The following is a 23,118-nucleotide window of genomic DNA, read 5'->3' as shown; positions in this document are numbered from 1 at the left end:
TGTTTTAAAATGTATCTTAACAAGCGAAAGAAGTTTGATACATTTTTAAATGAGTTGTAAGATAAATGTAGTATTCTAATAACAAGTATTATATACACATGTACATGAATAGCAGAGATTTGTTTTTGTTTTTATTTGTTTTGTTTTTTTTGTTTTTTTTACATTTACATTTTATAATACATTAAATTAACCCCTTAACTGCCAAATGGTTAGAGTAGCCTGTGTGGCTGCAGAAAGTTTCTTCTCTCACTCCAGATCAAGCATTGCAGTACCATATCCACTTTAGGCAGGGGTGCAGAAAGCACTAGAGTTAAAGAGTCGGTCTGGGTTTACAATCATTGTAATATATTTCAGAATAATAAATTAAATTGAAATTACATCTTCAGTACAGTATATTCAGCAATGCCGCTGCAAAAAGTTGTTGCAGATTGATATTGGATGGAATTTTTATCATTATTAGGCATTTACTTTGTTATTAGCTGTACTAAAATTTCTGTCGTAATATGATCTGATTTTCGAGGGCTGCTAATAAATTGTGGTTGGCAATGAGCTAGCAGACTAATGAGGTATTTTTCATTTCTGCATCCCTGTATGTTGACAGCTAAAAACTAGTTTAAAATACACTGGGGTGTCATATTATTTGTTTGACATGCTGGTGATTGTAACACCATTTTCCATGCATGAATTATACGTTTATCTGAGCCATAGCCTTATGACTGATACAGTAACAATGCTGTGATCTGTTTACTTCTATATGTTGAGGGGGGGCAGGACGTATCCCAGTCGTAAAGCGCTCGCTTGATGCGCTGTTGGTTTAGGATCGATCCCTGTCAGTGGCCCTATTGGGCTATTTCTCATTCCAGCCAGTGTTCTACGACTGGTATACTATCCTGTTTGTCGGATGGTGCATATAAAAGATCTGTTGTTGCTAATTTAAAAGAGTAGCCCATGAAGTGGCCACAGTGGGTTTCCTCTCTCTATATTTGTGTGGTCCTTAATCATATGTCCGACGTCATATAACCATAAGTAAAATATGTTGAGTGTGTCATTAAATAAAAACATTTTCTTTCTTCCTTCTGTATGTGGGGAAAATATCATTATTTTACTTATAGATTGTACATAGATTTAATATCCCAGATCATCAGTTATCTCTGAATGCTATGCACTGACAGTATCACAGCAAGATATCACATTTCACTTAATGCACAGCTAATTAACTGCCTGATCTTTGGATTGTTTCTGTGTATCTTGACACATGCAATAGGATGAGTTTACTGATTTAACATAGCACATGATGAATGTTTGTGAAAGTTTTGAAGTTTTTTGGTTTTGTTTATTTGACGAATCTAAAATAAAGAAAAGCTATGTTTGGTCTGTGACATGTTTATTTCATCACTTGGTCAAATATACTCAACAAAATTAACTGAGGGCTAGTAGATATTTGCGGTATTTTCTTTAAATACTGTTCAGAATACAAAAAGCCCACCAGGGCCCCATTCCACAGAGAGATCTTAGCCCTTAGAGCAATTTAAGTGCATTACTTACGGTCATCAGTTATCTCGGAATGCATTCCACGGACAGTATCACAGCAATATATCACATTTCACTTAATGCACAACTAATTAACTGCCTGATCTTTGGATTGTTTCTGTGTATCTAGACTTAACACACACAATATTATGGATATACTGATTTAACATAATGCATGATAAATGTTTAGACACGTTTGAAATTTTTGTTTTGTTTACATAACCAATATAACAGAAAAGACATGTTTATTTCATTACGTGGTCTGTAGTTCCGACCAAATATACTACATGTATATATTAATTGAGGGCTACATGTGGTAGATTTTTTTTCTTTTTTCTTGTTATATGGTTCCGAAATTTACCAAAAAAGCCATCAGATGTACAATATGTGCCTGCATCACTGGTGGAAATTTACCCAAAAAGCCACCAGATGTACAATATGTGCCTGCGTCACTGGTGGAAATTTACCCAAAAAGCCACCAGATGTACAATATGTGCCTGCTTCACTGGTACCGGCCTCGGTGGCATCGTGGTTAGGCCATCGGTCTACAGGCTGGTAGGTACTGGGTTCGGATCCCAGTCGAGGCATGGGATTTTTAATCCAGATACCGACTCCAAACCCTGAGTGAGTGCTTCGCAAGGCTCAATGGGTAGGTGTAAACCACTCACACTGATCAGTGATCCATAACTGGTTCAACAAAGGCCATGGTTTGTGCTATCCTGCCTGTGGGAAGCGCAAATAAAAGATCCCTTGCTGCTAATCGGAAGAGTAGCCCATGTAGTGGCGACAGCGGGTTTCCTCTCAAAATCTGTGTAGTCCTTAACCATATGTCTTGACGCCATATAACCGTAAATAAAATGTGTTGAGTGCATCATTAAATAAAACATCTCTTTCTTTCTTTCTTTGCTTCACTGGTGGAAATTTACCCAAAAAGCCACCAGATGTACAATATGTGCCTGCTTCACTGGTGGAAATTTACCCAAAAAGCCACCAGATGTACAATATGTGCCTGCGTCACTGGTGGAAATTTACCCAAAAAGCCACCAGATGTACAATATGTGCCTGCGTCACTGGTGGAAATTTACCACAAAAGCCACCAGATGTACAATATGTGCCTGCGTCACTGGTGGGAATTTACCCCAAAAGCCACCAGATGTACAATATGTGCCTGCGTCACTGGTGGGAATTTACCCCAAAAGCCACCAGATGTACAATATGTGCCTGCGTCACTGGTGGGAATTTACCCCAAAAGCCACCAGATGTACAATATGTGCCTGCGTCACTGGTGGGAATTTACCCCAAAAGCCACCAGATGTACAATATGTGCCTGCTTCACTGGTACCGGCCTCGGTGGCATCGTGGTTAGGCCATCGGTCTACAGGCTGGTAGGTACTGGGTTCGGATCCCAGTCGAGGCATGGGATTTTTAATCCAGATACCGACTCCAAACCCTGAGTGAGTGCTTCGCAAGGCTCAATGGGTAGGTGTAAACCACTCACACTGATCAGTGATCCATAAGTGGTTCAACAAAGGCCATGGTTTGTGCTATCCTGCCTGTGGGAAGCGCAAATAAAAGATCCCTTGCTGCTAATCGGAAGAGTAGCCCATGTAGTGGCGACAGCGGGTTTCCTCTCAAAATCTGTGTAGTCCTTAACCATATGTCTTGACGCCATATAACCGTAAATAAAATGTGTTGAGTGCATCATTAAATAAAACATCTCTTTCTTTCTTTCTTTGCTTCACTGGTGGAAATTTACCCCAAAAGCCACCAGATGTACAATATGTGCCTGCTTCACTGGTGGAAATTTACCCAAAAAGCCACCAGATGTACAATATGTGCCTGCTTCACTGGTGGAAATTTACCCAAAAAGCCACCAGATGTACAATATGTGCCTGCGTCACTGGTGGAAATTTACCCAAAAAGCCACCAGATGTACAATATGTGCCTGCGTCACTGGTGGAAATTTACCCAAAAAGCCACCAGATGTACAATATGTGCCTGCGTCACTGGTGGAAATTTACCACAAAAGCCACCAGATGTACAATATGTGCCTGCGTCACTGGTGGGAATTTACCCCAAAAGCCACCAGATGTACAATATGTGCCTGCGTCACTGGTGGGAATTTACCCCAAAAGCCACCAGATGTACAATATGTGCCTGCGTCACTGGTGGGAATTTACCCCAAAAGCCACCAGATGTACAATATGTGCCTGCATCACTGGTGGGAATTTACCCCAAAAGCCACCAGATGTACAATATGTGCCTGTGTCACTGGTGGAAATTTACCCCAAAAGCCACCAGATGTACAATATGTGCCTGCATCACTGGTGGAAATTTACCCAAAAAACCACCAGATGTACAATGTGCCTGCATCACTGGTGGAAATTTACCAAAAAGCCACCAGATGTACAATATGTGCCTGCATCACTGGTGGAAATTTACAGGTGGATGTTTACAAATCCTCTGTGATCTCAAAACTTCCTAACATAATTTAAGTGCTCATTTGATGCACAATCGGTTTGGGATCGAATCCCATCGGTGGGCCCACTGAGCTATTTCTCGTTCCAGCCAGTGCACCACCACTGGTATATCAAAGGCTGTGGTATGTGCTATCCTGTCTGTGGGATAGTGCGTACAAAAGATCCCTTGCTACCAATGGAAAAATGTAGCGGATTTCCTCTATAAGATTATATGTCAAAATTACGAAATGTTTGACATTCAATAGCCGATGATTAAAAAAATCAATATGCTCTAGTGATGTCATTAAACAAAAACAAAAATCTCAGTACTCCATGTCCACACCAACATACACTTTCCAAGACCATGCACAGGTTTATTTTTAATCTGTATTTCTCATTCTAGCCAGTGCTCCACAACTGGTGTAACAAAGGCTGTGGTATGTACTATCCTGTCTATGGGATGGTGCATATAAAAGATCCCTTGCTGCTAATCGAAAAGATTAGCCCATGAAGTGGCAACATTGGGTTTCCTCTCAATATCTGTGTGGTCCTTAACCATATGTCTGACACCATATAACCGAAAACAAAATTGGTTTTGAGTGTTTCGTTAAATAAAACATTGTGTTCTTCTTCTTAATTTTTAATCTGATCATCGCCACCAACCACACCAGCATATAAAACATGCTGTGAACTTTGTATGTCACATGTAACTGCTGGGCCTGGAGAAGACAATGCTGCTGTTCATTAAGATGGAAACAATGATGTGAAGATGTCTGGAGGAGACTTCAAGTCAATCAATAGTGATGGTAGACACAACGCATACCACTGTTTAATCACCCCCTCGTGGGGGACCGAGGCCAGGAGCCATCTGGTGCAGACTTTGTTTAACAACACCACTAGAGCACACTTATTTATTAATCATAGACTATTGCCGTATTGGATGACAAACATGACAATTCTAACATAAAAGTTTGTGTAATGACACCACGACTAGAATACATTGATTTATTAATCATCAGTTATTGGATGTCAAACATTTGATAATTCTGACATAAAAGGTTTTGTTTAACGACACCATTAGAATAGATTTATTTATTAATCATTGACTATTGGATGACAAACATTTGATAATTCTGCCATAAAAGTGTTTGTTTAACGACACCACTAGAGCACACTTATTTATTAATCATTGACTATTGGATGTCAAACATTTGATAATTCTGCCATCTAAAAAGTTTGTTTTGTTTAAAGACACCACTAAAGCACATTAATTTATTAATCATTGACTATTGGATGTCAAACATTTGATAATTCTGACATAAAAGTTTGTTGTTTAACGACAGCACTAGAACATATTTATTTATTAATTCCTCGGCTATTGAATTATAAACATTTTTTCATTAGCAGCACCACAAGTAGGACAGCACATACCATGGATTTCACAGATCTTGTCATTTAAGTGTAGCTATGACTGCCCCCCCCCCCCCCCCCCCCACTCCCCCCGAGACTAGTTCAAAGAGAGCAATTAGCATGTGATTTTGAAGAAAAAAGGATTAAATATTGGTGCTCGGTATTATCTTAAATGGCTTCATGGGGCGGGACGTAACCCAGTGGTAAAACGCTTCGTTAATGTGCGGTTGGTCTGAGATTGATCCCCATCGGTGGGCCTATTGGGCTATTTTTCATTCCAGTCAATGCACCACGACTGGTATATCAAAGGCTGTAATATGATACATATAAAAGATCCATTGCTACTAATGGAAAAATGTAGCAGGTTACCTTTCTAAGACATAGTGCCGAAATTACCAAATGTTTGACAGACAATAGCCGATGATTAATAAATCAGTGTGCTCTAGTGATGTCATTAAATAAAACCAACTTTTTAACCTAAATGGCTTCCCACCATTTTGTAGGATTAGCAGAATTGAATCTCAGGTGGGTTTGGAGTAGGGGACGATGAACCCCTTGTATAAATAACAAAAATACTTTCAATATGTACAAGAAGCACTGAGGCTGGAGTGTCACTGAATATGTTATTCAGAATGATCCTGGGTGTTGTACTGTATTTAACAATATGGCAGAGAGCATGGTGCTATGAGTATCGCTGCCAACTACACAGTCATGTATTATGTATGTGTGACATACGTGTGTATCAGAAATACACAAAGCACAAATGGTGTTGTATTTGAATCAGTAAAAAACATGGTGCAGACCTCACCGTGAAACAAATTGGCTGCCGTAGTTTAGATGATGGGGAGACATTTAAGATGTATTATATTTAACGATATTGATACCATGTAACCTGACATGCTAAGAGGAGCTAAAAAATACTCCCAGGAGAGTGATGGGAAGTGAGTGTGATAGCTTAGCGTGAAGAATCAGTGTTCATGCAGTAACACGTAGAACATCATAATAATGTTCATTTATAAAACATGATCCCATGGATGCCATTTTGCATTTCTTTGACATGCTATCTTTTAGACTTGATTGCTAGTGCCATTTGTGCAATACCAGAAACAAGCATGTGCAAACAATTGTGAATGCTTATTGTCTTGAATATACTGCCAATGTCAGGGTCACTGAATGGATAGATGGATGAATTGATAGATGGAAGCATGGATGGAAGGATGGATGGATGGATGGAAGCATGGTTGGATGGATGGAAGCATGGATGGATGGATGGATAGATGTGGATGGATAGATGAATGGATGGATGGATAGATGGAGATGGATGGATGGAGATGGATAGATGAATGGATGGATAATGGATGGATGGATTGATGGAGATGGATGGATGAATGGATAGAGATGGATGGTTGGAAATGGATGGAGATGGATGTATGGCGATGGATGGATGAATGGATAGAGATGGATGGATGATGGAAATGGATGGAGATGGATGATGGAAATGGATGGAGATGGATGGATGGGGATGGAGATGGATGGATGGATGGAAGCATGGATGGATGGATGTGGATTGATGGAAATGGATGGAGATGGATGGATGGATGGAAGCATGGGTGGAAGCATGGATGGATGTGGATTGATGGATGAATGGGTAGATGGATAGATATGGATTGATAGATGAATGGATGGAAGCATGGATGGATGGATAGATGAATGGATGGAAGCATGCATGCATGCATGCATGTATGGATGGATGGAAATAGATTGATGGATGGATAGATATGAATGGATGGAGATGGATAGATGAATGGATGGAGATGGATGGATAATGGATGGATGGATGGATTGATGGAGATGGATGGAAATGGATGGATGAATGGATAGAGATGGATGGTTGGAAATGGATGGAGATGGATGGATGGCGATGGATGGATGAATGGATAGAGATGGAGATAGATAGAGATGGATGGAGATGGATGGATGGATGGAGATGGATGGATGGGGATGGAGATGGATGGATGGTGATGGATGGAGATGGATGGATGGATGGAGATGGATGGATAGAGATGGATGGATCATTTGGTAAAGAGGACATAAGACACACAACTAATTGTTGCCAGTGTAATGACAGTTTTGTCCTATTGCTGGAAACATGACCAGATTGAATGCAGAATCTGATATATGACAGTGATGAGCAGAAAGTGCCAACTCTTCCTGCCCTGCCAATGTTTCTCTGTGATAATTTCTGTGCATTCTCTTGATGACCAAACCACCTTGTAAAAGTTGTATGTCAGAGAGACTTGATGTTTCCAGCTGGTCCTGACCTTATTGATTCATATAAAACATCACCCAAAACATGGCAGCTATATCACCATTCTCCTTGCATCTTTTTGTCTGTTGTATACTCTGTGATTAATGGCACAACTAGATGAGTTTGTAGCAATAACTTTCCTTCTGGGCTAAAAGGAAAAAGATTATAGATGAAACACAGGTAAACATTCTATGCATATTTTCTGATTATATATAAAATATTAATATTTTTAAGCATAAGCAAAATGTAATCATTGTGATTGTTTGCCAAATTTTACACTTATCAGTTGGCAAGTTTGCAATAGGTTTTTTGTTTTGGCGGGGGAGAGGGGGGTGTTGTTAATTTTTGGAAAGGTTTTTTTTGTTTTTTTTTTGGTTTTTTTTGGTTTTTATTTTTTTTTTTGTTGGGTTGTTTTTGGGGTTTTTTTTTTGGGTGTTTGGTTTTTTTTTTTTTAAATTTAAAAAGCATGGATTGCACAATAAAGATTGGTATAGAATATATATATATATATATATATACACACATACATACATACATACATATACATATACATATACATATATATATATACATACATACATACATACATACATACATACATACATACACACACACACACACACACACACACACACACACACACACACACACACACACACACACACACACATATCCTACTTGGCCATGGTTCCCCCTTATTTCCTTGGTACCCTAAATGCATTCCTTCACATTTTTCATATAGCCAAGACAACTTTTATGGCTTCGACTTTGAACTGAAATGATATAGATGGCACTGTTGTAGGCTACAACTTGAAGCTACTGCGGGTCAAAATTGATGCACTGGTTAACCAGCAATATATTTTGTTGTGCCTAAAGTAAATAGTATTTATGTAATTTTTTACTTACTTATTGGCCATGGCCATATATTATATGTTTCACACACACACACACACACACACACACACACACACACACACACACACACACACACACACACACACACACACACACACACACAACACACACACAAAAGAAATATTTCTTTAATGTCTCTTCAGTGCATTGTAAATTACAGCTGTTTGTAAGTGCACCATGATTGGTATATCAAAGGCTGTGGCATATACTTATAGGGATATTAAATGAGCTTCCATTTCGTATCATGTTTATGTCCCGAGTAAAATATTTTTCAGTTGTCACAAGCTTTGTGAAAATCATTTCATGAGGGACATAAACATGATTCGAAATGGTAGCAAGTTTAATATCCTATTTATTACCCATAATCGATCATAATTTATATCGCTCAACTCATTTGGTTGACATTCCTATAAGGTTGTAATGTGCCAATCGATGATGTCAAAGTGTTATATCCCAATTGGCGTTCTAGTGGGACGTATCACTTTGATATGTACCAAGATATTTTTAACCATATGGGTAATACTATCCTGTATGGGATGGTGCATAGAAAAAATCATTTGCCACTAACTGGAAAATGTAGCAGGTCTCCTCTCTAAGACTATATATAATGTAAAAAATTACCAAATGTTTAACATCAGTAGATGGTGATTAATAAATCAATGTGCTCTAGTGGTGTTGCTAAACAAAATAAAGATAACTTTAACTTCCCATCACTGCTGACAACTCTTTTCTGTTTACCAATCTTGGACAACAGTACACATACCAGACATAAAATTCATTAATGTCGTTTGTGAGTAGTCTAAGCTCATACAGGACTCCCACTTCCATTTTCATAAAGTCTTTATATCTGATTACTAAAAACTGATTGCTTGGTCATCTGATTAATAAATCAATGTGCTCTAGTTGTATCGTTAAACAAAACAAACTTTTAACTGTAACTTTTTAGCAGTGCTGACAACTGTTCTGTTACCAATCGTGGACAACAGCATACACGGAAGACATATACAATTCATTATGTCGTTTGTGAGTAGTCTAAGCTCATACAGGACTCCCACTTCCATATTCATAAAGTCTTTATATCTGATTACTAAAAACTGATTGCTGGGTCATCTGATTAATAAATCAATGTGCTCTAGTTGTATCGTTAAACAAAACAAACTTTTAACTGTAACTTTTTAGCAGTGCTGACAACTCTGTTCTGTTACCAGTCGTGGATAACAGCATACACGGAAGACATATAAAATTCATTAATGTCATTTGTGAGTAGTCTAAGCTCATACAGGACTCCCATTTCCATATTCATAGAGACTTTATATTTGATTACTGAAAACTGATAAATCAATGTGCTCTAGTGGTATGGTTAAACTCTGTTCTGTTACCGATCTTGGACAACGGCATACACGGAAGACATATAAAATTCATTAATGTCGTTCGTGAGTATCGTAAGCTGATGCAGTACTCCCATTTCCATATTCATAAAGTCTTTATATCTGATTACTAAAACCTGATTGCTGGATCGTCTGACTGCCACTAATGTAGTTTGTAATAAATAACAACCTAAACCACACAGTATCTATTTCCAGCAGACACAGATTCTGAGGATAAAGATTGCTTTTTATAGGGTTTTTTTTTTGAAGCTGTCATAATTTTGAACAATTCTATGTGGAAACAACTGTACCATATGTGTATAACTGAGATATAGTCAAATCTGTGTAAAGGTCACACAAGGCACCCAGAGGACATGACCTTTATGAGTAAATGACCTTCAGTTAAGAGAAATCCACTGTGCCTATTTATTCTGGAAGTGGTAGTGGTAAGATACAAGTTAAGAATTTGTTTTGCTCAACGACACTACTAGAGCACATTGATTAATTTAATCATCAGCTAGTGGATGTCAAACAGTCAGTAATTCCAACACATAGTCTTCAGAGAAAACCTTCATTTTTCCAAAGGGATCTTTTATATGCACTTTCCCACGGACAGGACAGCACCTGCCATACCAATTGTGAGGCACTAATTGGGATGGGGAGAAATTCAGAGAATCGGTCCCATGAGAAGATTCAATCTTGTGATGAAAACCACTCAGGCGAACACTCTACCAACTGAGCTAGAGGGACCTGCCCTGATAGTTATGATTAATGTTGGTCTATAGTCCACCCACAGGGAACACCTTTTTTTTTTTACTATGGAATTTACAACACAGTATTTATTTCTGAGCAGATTGTTTTCTAAATTGCTCACAAAAATAGTTTTTTTATTTTTTTTTTATTTCCCAAACACATTTACTTTTCTTCTTACGTCAAACCAAACTGAAATTATTTACAATTTTTTTGTTTGTATAGGAGGATGGCATCAATGGCCTATAAGGGACGGGACATAGCCTAGTGGTAAAGCACTGGACCCATTGGGTTATTTCTCATTCCAGCCAGTGCACCATGACTGGTATATCAAAGGCCGTGGTATGTGCTATCCCATCTGTGGGATGGTGCATATAAAAGATTCCTTGCTACTAATGGAAACATGTAGCGGGTTTCTTCTGTATGACTATATGTCAAAAATAACAAATGTTTGACATCCATTAGCTGATGATTAATAAATCAATGTGCTCTAGTGGTGTCCTTAAACAAAACAAACTTTCAATAACTATAAATAATTGTTTCTCCATCCACAGACTCAAGCCTCATAGCTGGTCTTGTAGAATGCATTAATTTGTGTTAAATTAATTAACTAAATGTAGACTGAGGTATATACTTAGAGCTATGGTTAGATGATGTATAATGAACGGTGGACGAGCTAAATGTTATATCTCTAGGGTAAATATTAGCCAGGTTAAAGGTTCATACACAGTCTTGTACACAACCGCAGAATATTGTCAGCTGAAAATGGTCTCACACCACCAATACATTTCTTGAACATTTAATATGTAAAAATACATTTTGCTAATCACACTATATCGACAACTTTAAATAACACAAAACTTTTGAGCTATGGCAGTAAACAAAGACCAATTAATTTTGATGTTTTCATTGTTTGCTATCATTTGTGGATGCATAGGCATCTAAACATCTATAGCTGCAGTATTTTATAGTGTACATGATACAATCTGTGAAACCAATCATTTCGTGTAATACATTGACCAAACTAACAATGTATTTTTGGGGCCTAAAGTAAATACATACATTTTTACTTATTGTCATGTATATGATGCTATGTTTTATATGTTTGACATCTAAAAAAAAAGAAGGAATATTTCTTTAATAATTCTTCAGCACATTGTAAATTTCAGCTATTTGGTATCAAACATATTATCTATAGTCCTTCCCATGCTTCTACATTTTTTTTTTTTTTTGTGTAAATAATTTCAGTTTGGTTTGAACTAAGAAGAAAAGTAAAATGATTTAAAAATACAAACAAAACCCTCCAACTATTTTTGTGTGCAATTTAGAAAACAATCAGCTCAGAACTAAATGACTTATAAGTTGTAGCAAATTCCCATGGGAAGGACTATAGACATTTGGTTGAAAGAGAAAGAAAGAAGAAAACGCTGTGACCACAAATACATGTTAGTACTTGTGTCTTTGGATCAAACCTGAGTAGATCCATTGGGTTGGGTTTTTTTATACCATCCAGTGCCCCATGACTGGTATATCAAAGGTTGTGGTATATGCTGTCCTGTCAGTGGGACAGTTCATATAAAAGATCCCTTGCTGCTAATGAAAGAATGTTGGTGCTTGTGTCGTAGAATCAAACCTCCTTCACAGATCCATTAAGTGTTTTCCCTTCCCAACCAGTGCACCATGACTGGTTTATCAAATGTCTTGGTGTATGCTGTCCTGTCAATGGGAGAGTGCATGTATAAAATTTGTTCTAATGGAAAACAAAGTAGCAGGTTTCCTGTGAAGACTACATTGTCAGGATTACCAAATATTCAACAGTTTTCTGATTAATCAGGTGTTGGGTGTAGCCAGTGGTCACACACATTGTCAGAATTACCAAATATTCAATAGTCTTCCGATTAATCAGGTGTTGGGTGTAGCCAGTGGTCACACACATTGTCAGAATTACCAAACATTCAACAGTCTTCTGATTAATCAGGTGTTGGGTGTAGCCAGTGGTCACACACATTGTCAGGATTACCAAGCATTCAAAAGTCTTCAGATTAATCAGGTGTTGGGTGTAGCCAGTAGTCAGACACATTGTCAGGATTACCAATCATTCAACAGTCTTCCGATTAATCAGGTGTTGGGTGTAGCCAGTGGTCAGACACATTGTCAGGATTACCAATCATTCAACAGTCTGCCGATTAATCAGGTGTTGGATGTAGCCAGTGGTCAGACACATTGTCAGGATTACCAATCATTCAACAGTTTGCCGATTAATCAGGTGTTGGATGTAGCCAGTGGTCAGACACATTGTCAGGATTACCAATCATTCAACAGTCTTCCGATTAATCAGGTGTTGGATGTAGCCAGTGGTCAGACACATTGTCAGGATTACCAATCATTCAACAGTCTTCCGATTAATCAGGTGTTGGATGTAGCCAGTGGTCAGACACATTGTCAGAATTACCAAACATTCAACAGTCTTCCAATTAATCAGGTGCTGGATGTAGCCAGTGGTCAGACACATTGTCAGGATTACCAATCATTCAACAGTCTTCCGATTAATCAGGTGTTGGATGTAGCCAGTGGTCAAATACTTAGCCTGATGTGAGGTTGGTCTGGGATCGATCCCCATCGGTGGTTTAACCCATTGGATTAATTCACATTTCAACAAGTGCTGTCCTGTCTGGGATTTTGGTGCATATAAAAGATTCCTTGCTGTTAACTGAAAAAGAGTAGCCCATGTCATGGCAGCATTGAGTTTCCTCTCTCATCTGTAAACCAGTGCACCACAACTGGACAAAGGCTGCGGTATGTGCTTTCCTGTCTGTGGGAAAGTGCATATAAAAGATACCTTTCTGCATTAGAAAAAATGTTGCGGGTTTCCTCTGATGACTACAAGTCATAATTACCAAATGTTTGACATCCAGTAGCCAATAATTAGTTAATTGATGTGCTCCTGTGGTGTCGTTAAACAAAACAAACTCTTTTAACTCTCATCTGTGTGTTATCCTTAACCATATGTCTGACGCCATTTAACCATAATTAAAATGTGTTTCCTCAAGTGTTTGTTAAATAAAATATGCCTTCCTTCCTTTAAAGGGACATTCCTGAGTTTGCTGCAATTTTAAGATGTTATCGACTAACAGAGACGTTTTAACGATTGTCATTACATAACAAATATATTTTTCTGCATAAAATATTAGTGGCTGTATATTAAACGTGTTTCTGATCGTTCTAATATTTTTACTAGGTTAAATTTCATTTTATATCCTAATATATTTTTTTTTCGTCCGTACAAAATTATTTCAAGATAAAATCCAGTTTCGGCTTCTTACAAATATTAAGACGACCAGAAACACATTAAATATACAGACACTGATATTATAAACACGAAAATATATTTAATATGTAAGTTTAATCGTAGAACTATTTTATTAGTTGGAAACATCTTACAATGCAGCAAACTCAGGAATGTCCTTTAGATTAATTAATGTGCTTGAATCACTGATTTAATGGTGTTGTTAAACAAAATAAATTTTACTTTCAGTGTCTCACTACCATTTCTAGAATAAATCAATGCAGCGGAGTTGCACTGATTTCTGTCTTACTGATCATTAAAATTTGTCCGAGATGGAAAGCTTGTGTATGACCCCAGAACACTGTATATACATGAGTCTTAATTTGATAAAAGCCTGGAAACAAATTGAAAGAAAAACATCACTTGATGGCTGCTAATGAATAGACTGTGTGTCTTGTTTCAGGGAGCACGAAGCGGAATGTGACTACATGCCAGTCGAGTGTCCCAACCAGGCCGGCTGTCCTCGACTTCTCAAAAAGGTTCGTCACTTTCTTACTTCGTGGAGTGTGTTTCTATTATGTTTTCATTATTTAATCGTAAACTCTGAAGGTTATATCAATTTTGTCATTTTATTTACAGTACAGATACATGGTACGAATTCTGTAGGTTAGAGATGTGGGTTAAATATAGTTTGTTGATGAACCATCCCAGGGCTAGCTCTGACACTTGCCAAATTCGCCATTTGCGAATGTTAACAACACTTGGTGAATTTTATTTTAATTTGACAGGAAAAAATTTGTGTAATACTTAATATTTTGTTAGAAAATAGCTAAAATTTTTGCATTTTTAAGATGATTTGGCAACATTTTCTGATTACCCAGAGCTGGCCTTGTATCCAGATTTTATGCAAACTTGCTATGCAGTATCTTGTATAATTAAAAAAAATCTTGTAGGTTGGAGGTTTCTTTGTAAACTGTCCATCTTAAACAAACTTGGTTTGTGTTTGCTGTTTATTAGTCCCCTACCAGAGGAAACTAGGTTTTGTCTCTGTTTATATCCATCCATCCATCTTTCTCTCCATCCATCCATCTTTCTCTCCGTCCATCAGTCTCTACCACATAAAATTTTCAGACTGTTTTTTGCAAAGCCTCGAAATACTAAGCAGAAATTTTGTGTATAGTTTCATGATATAGTTACAGATCAGGTTTGACGTTGATAGGTATTTTCCCATTTTTGACAGTTATAGCCCTTCAACTTAAGAGATATGATTTTTTTTTTTTTAGCCATGTCAGGGGTATGTTTTAAATAAATGAATTACCTAAGAAGTATATATAATTTAACAATTGTTGTAATTTTCAGGAGTTAGAGGATCATCTGCGATCATGTAACAATGTTCGCTGTCCATACCAGAAATTCAGGTGAGATGTTTTAAAGCCAGACTCTAGTTATTAAGCATTGCAAAATATGTTCATTTACTTTTTTGCCATTAACTTTCACATTACATACAACTTTCTGCATAAATATCAATTTCTTTTTGATTTTCATACATAACTGGACTTCTAACCTGTAACACTTCTATCCCTAGTCGAATGGATTGGCCTGAACATCCCAATAGCCAATCAAATAATAGAATCTTCCCTTGAATCATGGTATGGGCATCCTGTTCTGGTCATGTGATAGTCAGTGGCGCCCTCATTTGCATAAATTATCAATTTCATCAAATAACATGCATCTAATCATTCTGGTGTTTTTAAGAAGCTCAAAACGAAAAAAGGTATGTACATGTACCTCGGACTCTAGTGTCATGCCACTTTAACTGATTATTGAATTTACCTCCCCACAGTTCCATTCACATAATCATATGAAAAACAAAAACCTTTTAGGAAACTAAATTCAGTTTGTGTTACTACTAGGATGAGCAGAAACTCATTGAATCTACAGACACTGATAATTCTAATTTTAAAAATGTATTTAAAATGCAATTTTAATCTTTCGGGTGGGTTTTAGCTCAGTCTGCCTGAGGTGTCTGTGTCACAGGATCGAACCTCCTCTGTGGACCAATTAATCCCCCCCCCCCCCCATCACAATCAGTGTTCCATAGCGTAGGGCTGCCATAAGTCCCTTTTGTTCTTGTTATCTGTAATTAGAATAAAAATTTATTTAAAAAAAAAAAAAAATAAAAGTATATCAAAGACCATGGTATGTACTGTTCTGTCTGTGTAGAAAGTGCATATAGAACATCCCTTGCTATTAATGGGAAAAATGTATTGGGTTTCCTCTGAAGACTACATGTCAGAATTACCAAATGTCTGACATCCAATAGATGATAAGTAATTAATCAATGTGCAGTAGTGGCATTGTTAAACCAAAAACAAACTTTTAAAAATGTAGTAGCTGGAAACATGTTACAATGGCTACAAATTAACCAATATTCCTTTGAAAGTAGCAGCATGTATCTTTCTTAACAAGCCATTGTTTGATGCACATTCAGATCTCGCTGCATAATGAAGATTGCAGTGTACAGGCTAAACCATGCTTAAATTTAAAATTGAATTCCCGTAGTGTCAGCAATTTCCATGATGTGGGATTTTTTCTTTCTTTTAAATTGATATTGGCTCACTGCAGTTTGAAAAAGGAGCCGTGAAGAGTAGATGGGTTTTCACTAGGGAAAACTACGCAGTATGTGTCTGTGTGTGTGCTCTGGCAGAAGTTGCCTGTGGCTGTGAAAAGATCAATAAACGTCTTGCTGACTAGCATTGACTCTAACGGACTGAGCAATAAAGTCAATGTCTTTTATCTGCTGCAGTTCGATGCAGTGTAAATGAACAGACTTTTTCTTTTCTTTTCTTTTTTTTCTTCTCTTGTTTTTAATTTTATTTTTGTTTTTCACTTCAGTAGTAATATTTTTGTGAAGAAATAGCTGTAGGTAAGTTATGTGTTAGATGGTAGAATATTGGTGAAATGTTGGTTGAAGGTTTATGATGTATAAAGATATACTGGGGTTTCTTTTTATTTAAACATTTAAAATTTGTTCAGTGTGAAAATATTTGGCTACTAGAGAATGTTTACCAGAAAATACATAATTATTACATATAACGTCATAGAAACTATTCATTTTAGCAAATACGATGTGTTTCACGGCCCCATTTTAGAAAGCTATCATAGCGTTAAGATCACCTAAAGTGCATAACCACCATATACACTGAAGGTGATCTTAGAGCTAAGATCGCTTTGTAAAATGGCCCTGGTCATCCTTAGCTACATATAGTGTTTTTGTCACTCCTAAAGCATGTTATGCAATAGTTACGTACATACCTCAGAAACAAGGGTAGTATTGATTTTAAAGATTCATAATGTTTACATGCTTCTTTGTATTTGTTTTTCATAGGGTTCACACACACACACACACATTTCTGTCTGATATTGGTTTCCATTTTTGTCTGATATTGGATGCCATTTCTGTCTGATATTGGGTGACATTTCTGTCTGATATTGGGTATCATTTCTGTCTGATATTCGGTGACATTTCTGTCTGATACTGGGTCAAAATGAGAGCAATCCCCTATTGGCTATTACACTTTTTTCCCCTTGTTTTTTTGCTGAATATATATAGTTTTTGAAAGGAACAGACATGTAATATTAGTGTTGTGAAGCTGATATAACCAGTTACGTTTGTCAGCCTCTTCAGACTTCATGTCCAAAATTACAAAATGTTTGACATCCATTACTGGCAACAGCAGATGATTAATAAATCAATGTGCTCTAGTGATGTTATTAAACAAGACAAACTTTTAACTCTTTTTTTCTGTTTGTTTTTTCAGTTGTGAATTTATTGGCACCCAGGAGGAACTGGAGGACCACTTGAAGGTGTGTAAGTTTGAGAGTATGAAAGATTTCCTGCAGCGTACCGACGAAAAGATGTCCGATCTCAACTTCTCACTCAACCAGAAGGATCAGGAGATACAGTTTCTCCGCTCCATGTTGGGAAAACTCTCGGAGAAATTGGAAACACTGGAAAAATCAGTCGACTTCAAGCTCGGTAAGTTACAGTGATATGATTGCAAACTTCACGAGATGAGATATATATCATATTTGACAAACAACATGAAATTTTCTATTTATTATATAACTGTTGGCAATTTACCTTTATTTTTAAAATGCCAGCAGTAATATAGTTCCGGCTTTCTTACAGTGAAGGTAACACTTTTTTACAGTGACGAAATTTTCACTCTAAAATGTGTTATCGTCACTGAATGACTGATAACACTTTTATTTCACTGATATTTTAAGATATTTCACTAAATGTTATATAATAATGTTTTTTATCTTAGTCTTGAGGGTTTTTTGTGGGTTTTCTGTGGTTATCTTTTTAAGTAAACTGACTTTTTTTTTTATCTCTCCTTTATCAAAAGTCATTGTATGTGGCAAAATGCATATAAAAGATCCCTTGTAGTAAATGGAAAAATGTAATGGATTTACTCTGAAGACTGTCAGAATTACTAAATTATTTACATCAGTAGCCAATGATTCATTAATTAATGTGCTCTTGTGGGTTCGTTAAACTAAACAAACTTTATATAAGGAATAGCCACAACTTAAACAATTTACTACTCAAGTTTAAATTGAAAGCCACATTTAAAAAACAAAAATCCTTTCTAGTGGTGTTGTTAAACAAAACAAACTCTGTTTTTTTCAGAGCTTGTTGAACACAACCAGACTAAGATCAGGAATGAGTTGATGGAAAACAGGAGAGAGTTCGTGGAACTAGAGGTGAGAATCTTCTCTATCTCAAATGAAAATTAAAATAAATTACAGGGTTTTTTCACAGCTTTACTTTTTGGTAAAAATTCAACCCCAGATATAACCCACTGGAATTGGATGAATATTAGCAGTACTCAGGCAGAAATAAAAACATATGATATTACGATAAATACATTCTACATTTTCAGAAAGATTTCTCAAAATGTAGCCTACTGTTGGATCTACAGTAATTTTTTTTATGAAGCAGCTCAGTCTGATGTGATGTTTGTACCATGGTGAGATGTCAATGAACTACTGCTACTATCACATGCTCAGGCATTGACAAGGAGATTTATATTCAGTTTAGTGTTTGCATGAACAGCTACCAAAATTATTGCAGGCACATGGTGTTGAGTCTTATACATGTAAGAAGATCTTGGGTGTTAATATACTTTTAGGTGTAAGTAAGATTTTAAATTAATCTTTTGTCAAATTATTTTATATAGACAAAGCATCGAGTTATTTTCTTTTTAAATTTGTTGTGGGGTTTTTTAAAGTGAATTTAACAAATTGTTTTATGGGAAGGGATTGTATTTCTCACTCAAAAACAAAATCATGTGCTTTCAATAATCTCCAAGCAGTCTTACCAAATTATCCAGCCAGTGCTCCACAACTGGTATATCAAAGGCCATGGTATGTACTACCCTGTCTGTGCATATAAAAGATTCCTTACTGCTAATCGAAAAGAGTAGCCCATGAAGGGGCAACAGCGGGTTTCCTCTCTCAATATCTGTGTGGTCCTTAACCTTATGTCTGACACCATATAACCTTAAAATACAATGTGTTGAGTGTGTCGTTAAATAAAACATTTCTTTCTTCTTCTTTTTTTTTTTACCAAATGAAATAATTTGTTTTCTCTCCACAGGCTGAGGTTTCAATGCTGGGTAACAGGCTCAACCTGGGAGCAACAGCTGGAGGTGAGGTGTTTACTACAGTGTTTGTACCTTAATGTTTTGTATCAGTATTGGATAAGTTAAGTCACAGCACCAATCACATAGTTTTATGCGGGTTCATGTTATGGTTAATATGCAGATATCATTCATCAATCTCCACTTTCCAATTCTTAACATTTCCATTATGGTGGAGGTGGTGGATGGGACGGCCTAGGGAAATGCATTAAAAATGGGGCAGACCTTCCCGTCTACTCTCCTCCGACATAAATACCAGATTAACCAGACATATTTTATTGTCAATATTCTACTTTTTACGTAATCATTTGTAGAAACCCTTTTTAACCCTTTGTATAAACACTTTTTAACTTCCTTGTAAATAAAGTTTATTTAACCATTAATTAGTATTTTTATCTAATCATTTGTATAAACATTTTTATTATTTATTTATTTTTTAAACTAACTCTCCCCCCACCCCTCTCGTTCTGAGCACAGTTTCTGGCCCTGGTCAGAAATCGTGCTCGCAACGAGCGTGCTTGAACATTAAATTGATATAAGCACGTTAATTCCCGACATCTGACCTGACAGTCATTTGTGGGCATACATACATACATACATACATACATACATACATACATACATACATACATACATACATACATACATACATACATACATACATACATACATCAGTACTGGAGGAGGGAGGGGCAAAACATAGGTAAAAGACTCACCTGATGCATTATCCATCAAGGATAATTCCCAAATCAGTGGGCCCACTGGGCCATTTCTCATTTCAGTCCATGCTCAACAACTAATTGAAAGAGCATTTCATTTTCATTTGAACTTATTTTCGTGCTTATATCCAATTAAGATTCAAGCATGCTGTCCTGGGCACTCACCTCAGCTATCTGGGCTGTCTATCCAGGACAGTGGGTTAGCTGTTAATTGTTAGTGAGAGAGGGTGTAGTGGCCTTACCCATTGAAAAACTCGCTCTGGGTGGGAGCCGGTACTGGGCTGCGAACCCTGTACCTACCAGCCTTATGACAGAGCAGCTCATGGTGTGGCAGCAATTTGTTTTGTTGCTTATTATCTGTGTGGTCCTTAACTATATCTGTGATACCATATAACTGGTTTCAGTGCTTCATTAAATGAAAACAATTCCTTACCCTCTTTCTTTGCTATTTAGGGTTAATCAAGTCATGAAATAGAATGATTGGTAATATTCCAGTATAGGTATAAAAACACAACCTGGGTATGTGTCATCCACCTTTGTATACCTAGATTTAGTATTCAGATGCAACCTTGATGTTTTTAGTGGTTTTCAGAACGATTTGTGAAAATGTAGCGGACTGTTGAGTCCACAATATTACTTAAGTGGTGTGTTAAAGTAGCTCAGTCTGACATGATATTTTGTATCATGTTGAGATGTTGATGTTGCTACTATCACATGCTCTAGCATTGAGAAGAAGACATTTTGGGCAGAGTTCAAAATACTAACCTGAAGAATATATATATATATATATATATATATATATATATATATATATATATATATATATATATATATATATATATATATATACATACATGTACATAGTATACACACACACACACATACATACACAGTAGAATCTTGTTAGATTGAACTCAGGAGGGTCAAATACACTGCAACGCTCAAACCAAAAACAAAGTGCCGAGTTACTTTTACATGATGTTGACCAAATGGTTAAGTCGAACCACATGATGGGACACCAATGGGGTTCGAGCTAACGGGATTCAGCTTTGTGTATATGTGTGTGTGTGTGTGTGTGTGTGTGTGTGTGTGTGTGTGTGTGTGTGTGTTTTAAAAGGACAGTTTTACTTGCAGCCTGTTAAACATTATGATTATAATGAATAAACAGCACATGATTGTAAAATGCAGGGGTGGTAATTCTCCTTGATAAGCTGTTTTCCTCTCATGGAACATTGCGTTTCCTCGTATTTTAATCATCCTTTCCTCCAAAATGTGTCAGATGGCACAGATTTTAACTTAGGAATTCAAGAATTTCTGGGACCCCTCTAGATTTTCTCTTTTTTACAGTTCACCAATTCAAAATTATTTGTGGTGCATTTCTATTATCACTATGACTACCTCTATATGTTAGTAAATATTACTATTTTTATGAAATGAGTAGAAAAAAGTATTGTAACTATATTTAAATCAATCTAATAAAACGTATATATTTTGATAAAACATTTAATTTGGATTTGTTTTTTCAGCGTATGATCCAATATCTATGTTCAAGTGCAAGGGGACATTTGTTGGACATCAGGTATTATCTTTTGTTCAGTTTGCTTTTTATTCATATATTTTCCAGGGATTTATCCAGGTGTTCTGTAGCTTCGAACATAGGCCTCTTCCCAAAAGATCGCTCCAACCAGTGCACCATGACTGGTACGTCAAAGGCCATGGTATGTGCTATCCTGTCTATGGGATGGTACATATAAAAGATCCCTTGCTGCTAATCGAAAAGAGTAGCCCATGAAGTGGTGACAGCAGGTTTCCTGTCTCAATATCTGTGTGGTCTTTAACCATATGTCCAACACCATATAACCATAAATGAAATGTGTTGAGTGCGTCGTTAAATAAAACATTTCCTTCCAAAAGAAAGTGACACTGAAAATTCCCAATTTCATGCTAAAAATTCCAAATATATATTTATTTAATTATATCTGTTCCAATAATTAAAAGTAGTTTGACAGTGGTGTACTGCGTCATTCAGTCACATGAAAACATTTCCCAAGTATGATTTACTCACGTTAGTTTTCCCAAACCAATCAGAAATAGGACCCTAGCGAAAAATCCTGGATAAATCTCTGTAATCTGATTCTGTTTCTCAGCTAGTAAAATCATCAGTTATGATGTTGTGAACCCAGACAGTTTATTTTCTCAAAAGTGATATTTCTTTTTAATTTAATGTGGCCTCTAATCTGTGGTACTTTTTCCATATCTATTCAACTGATTCATTTTAACCAGTGCACCACAACTGGTCAAAGACTGTGGTATGTGCTTTTCAGTCTGTGGGAAAGTGCCTATAATAGATCCCTTGCTGCATTAGGAGTCAGAATTATCAACATTTAACAACTAAAAATTTACAAAATATCTCTCTAATAGTAATAGTTTCTGGAGGATGCCCCAGAGAATCATTATACCAAATTTCGGAACAGTTCAATAAAAACTGTAGGAGAATATACACTGCAAAAGGAAAAGTGGATGGATGGATAGACAGATGAACAGATGACCAGACAAAAGGATATTATAAAACAAAAATATATATCTTAGTATTTAACATCATATAATATTTGGACACTATATGGTATAGCTGGCATGTAAAAAATTATAGAAAACAACAACATCCA

General features: G+C 36.6%; 1 protein-coding gene across 1 annotated transcript in view; it reads left to right on the top strand.

The window, feature by feature from the left end:
• The window catches only part of LOC121379396 (E3 ubiquitin-protein ligase TRAF7-like), a 104,548-nt gene that overhangs the window by 16,887 nt on the left and 64,543 nt on the right, over nucleotides 1-23,118 (top strand). The window contains exons 9-14 of the mRNA XM_041507993.1: nucleotides 14,489-14,564; nucleotides 15,385-15,443; nucleotides 17,847-18,064; nucleotides 18,722-18,795; nucleotides 19,691-19,742; nucleotides 21,979-22,031. Of these exons, the coding sequence (XP_041363927.1) occupies nucleotides 14,489-14,564; nucleotides 15,385-15,443; nucleotides 17,847-18,064; nucleotides 18,722-18,795; nucleotides 19,691-19,742; nucleotides 21,979-22,031 (532 nt within the window). The remainder of the gene's footprint in view (nucleotides 1-14,488; nucleotides 14,565-15,384; nucleotides 15,444-17,846; nucleotides 18,065-18,721; nucleotides 18,796-19,690; nucleotides 19,743-21,978; nucleotides 22,032-23,118) is intronic.

This window comes from Gigantopelta aegis, chromosome 8 (genome assembly GCF_016097555.1).
Source record: "Gigantopelta aegis isolate Gae_Host chromosome 8, Gae_host_genome, whole genome shotgun sequence".
Lineage (NCBI taxonomy): Eukaryota > Metazoa > Mollusca > Gastropoda > Neomphalida > Peltospiridae > Gigantopelta > Gigantopelta aegis.
Note: the sequence above shows the minus strand (reverse complement) of the source record. Positions and strands in the feature narration are given on the sequence as shown.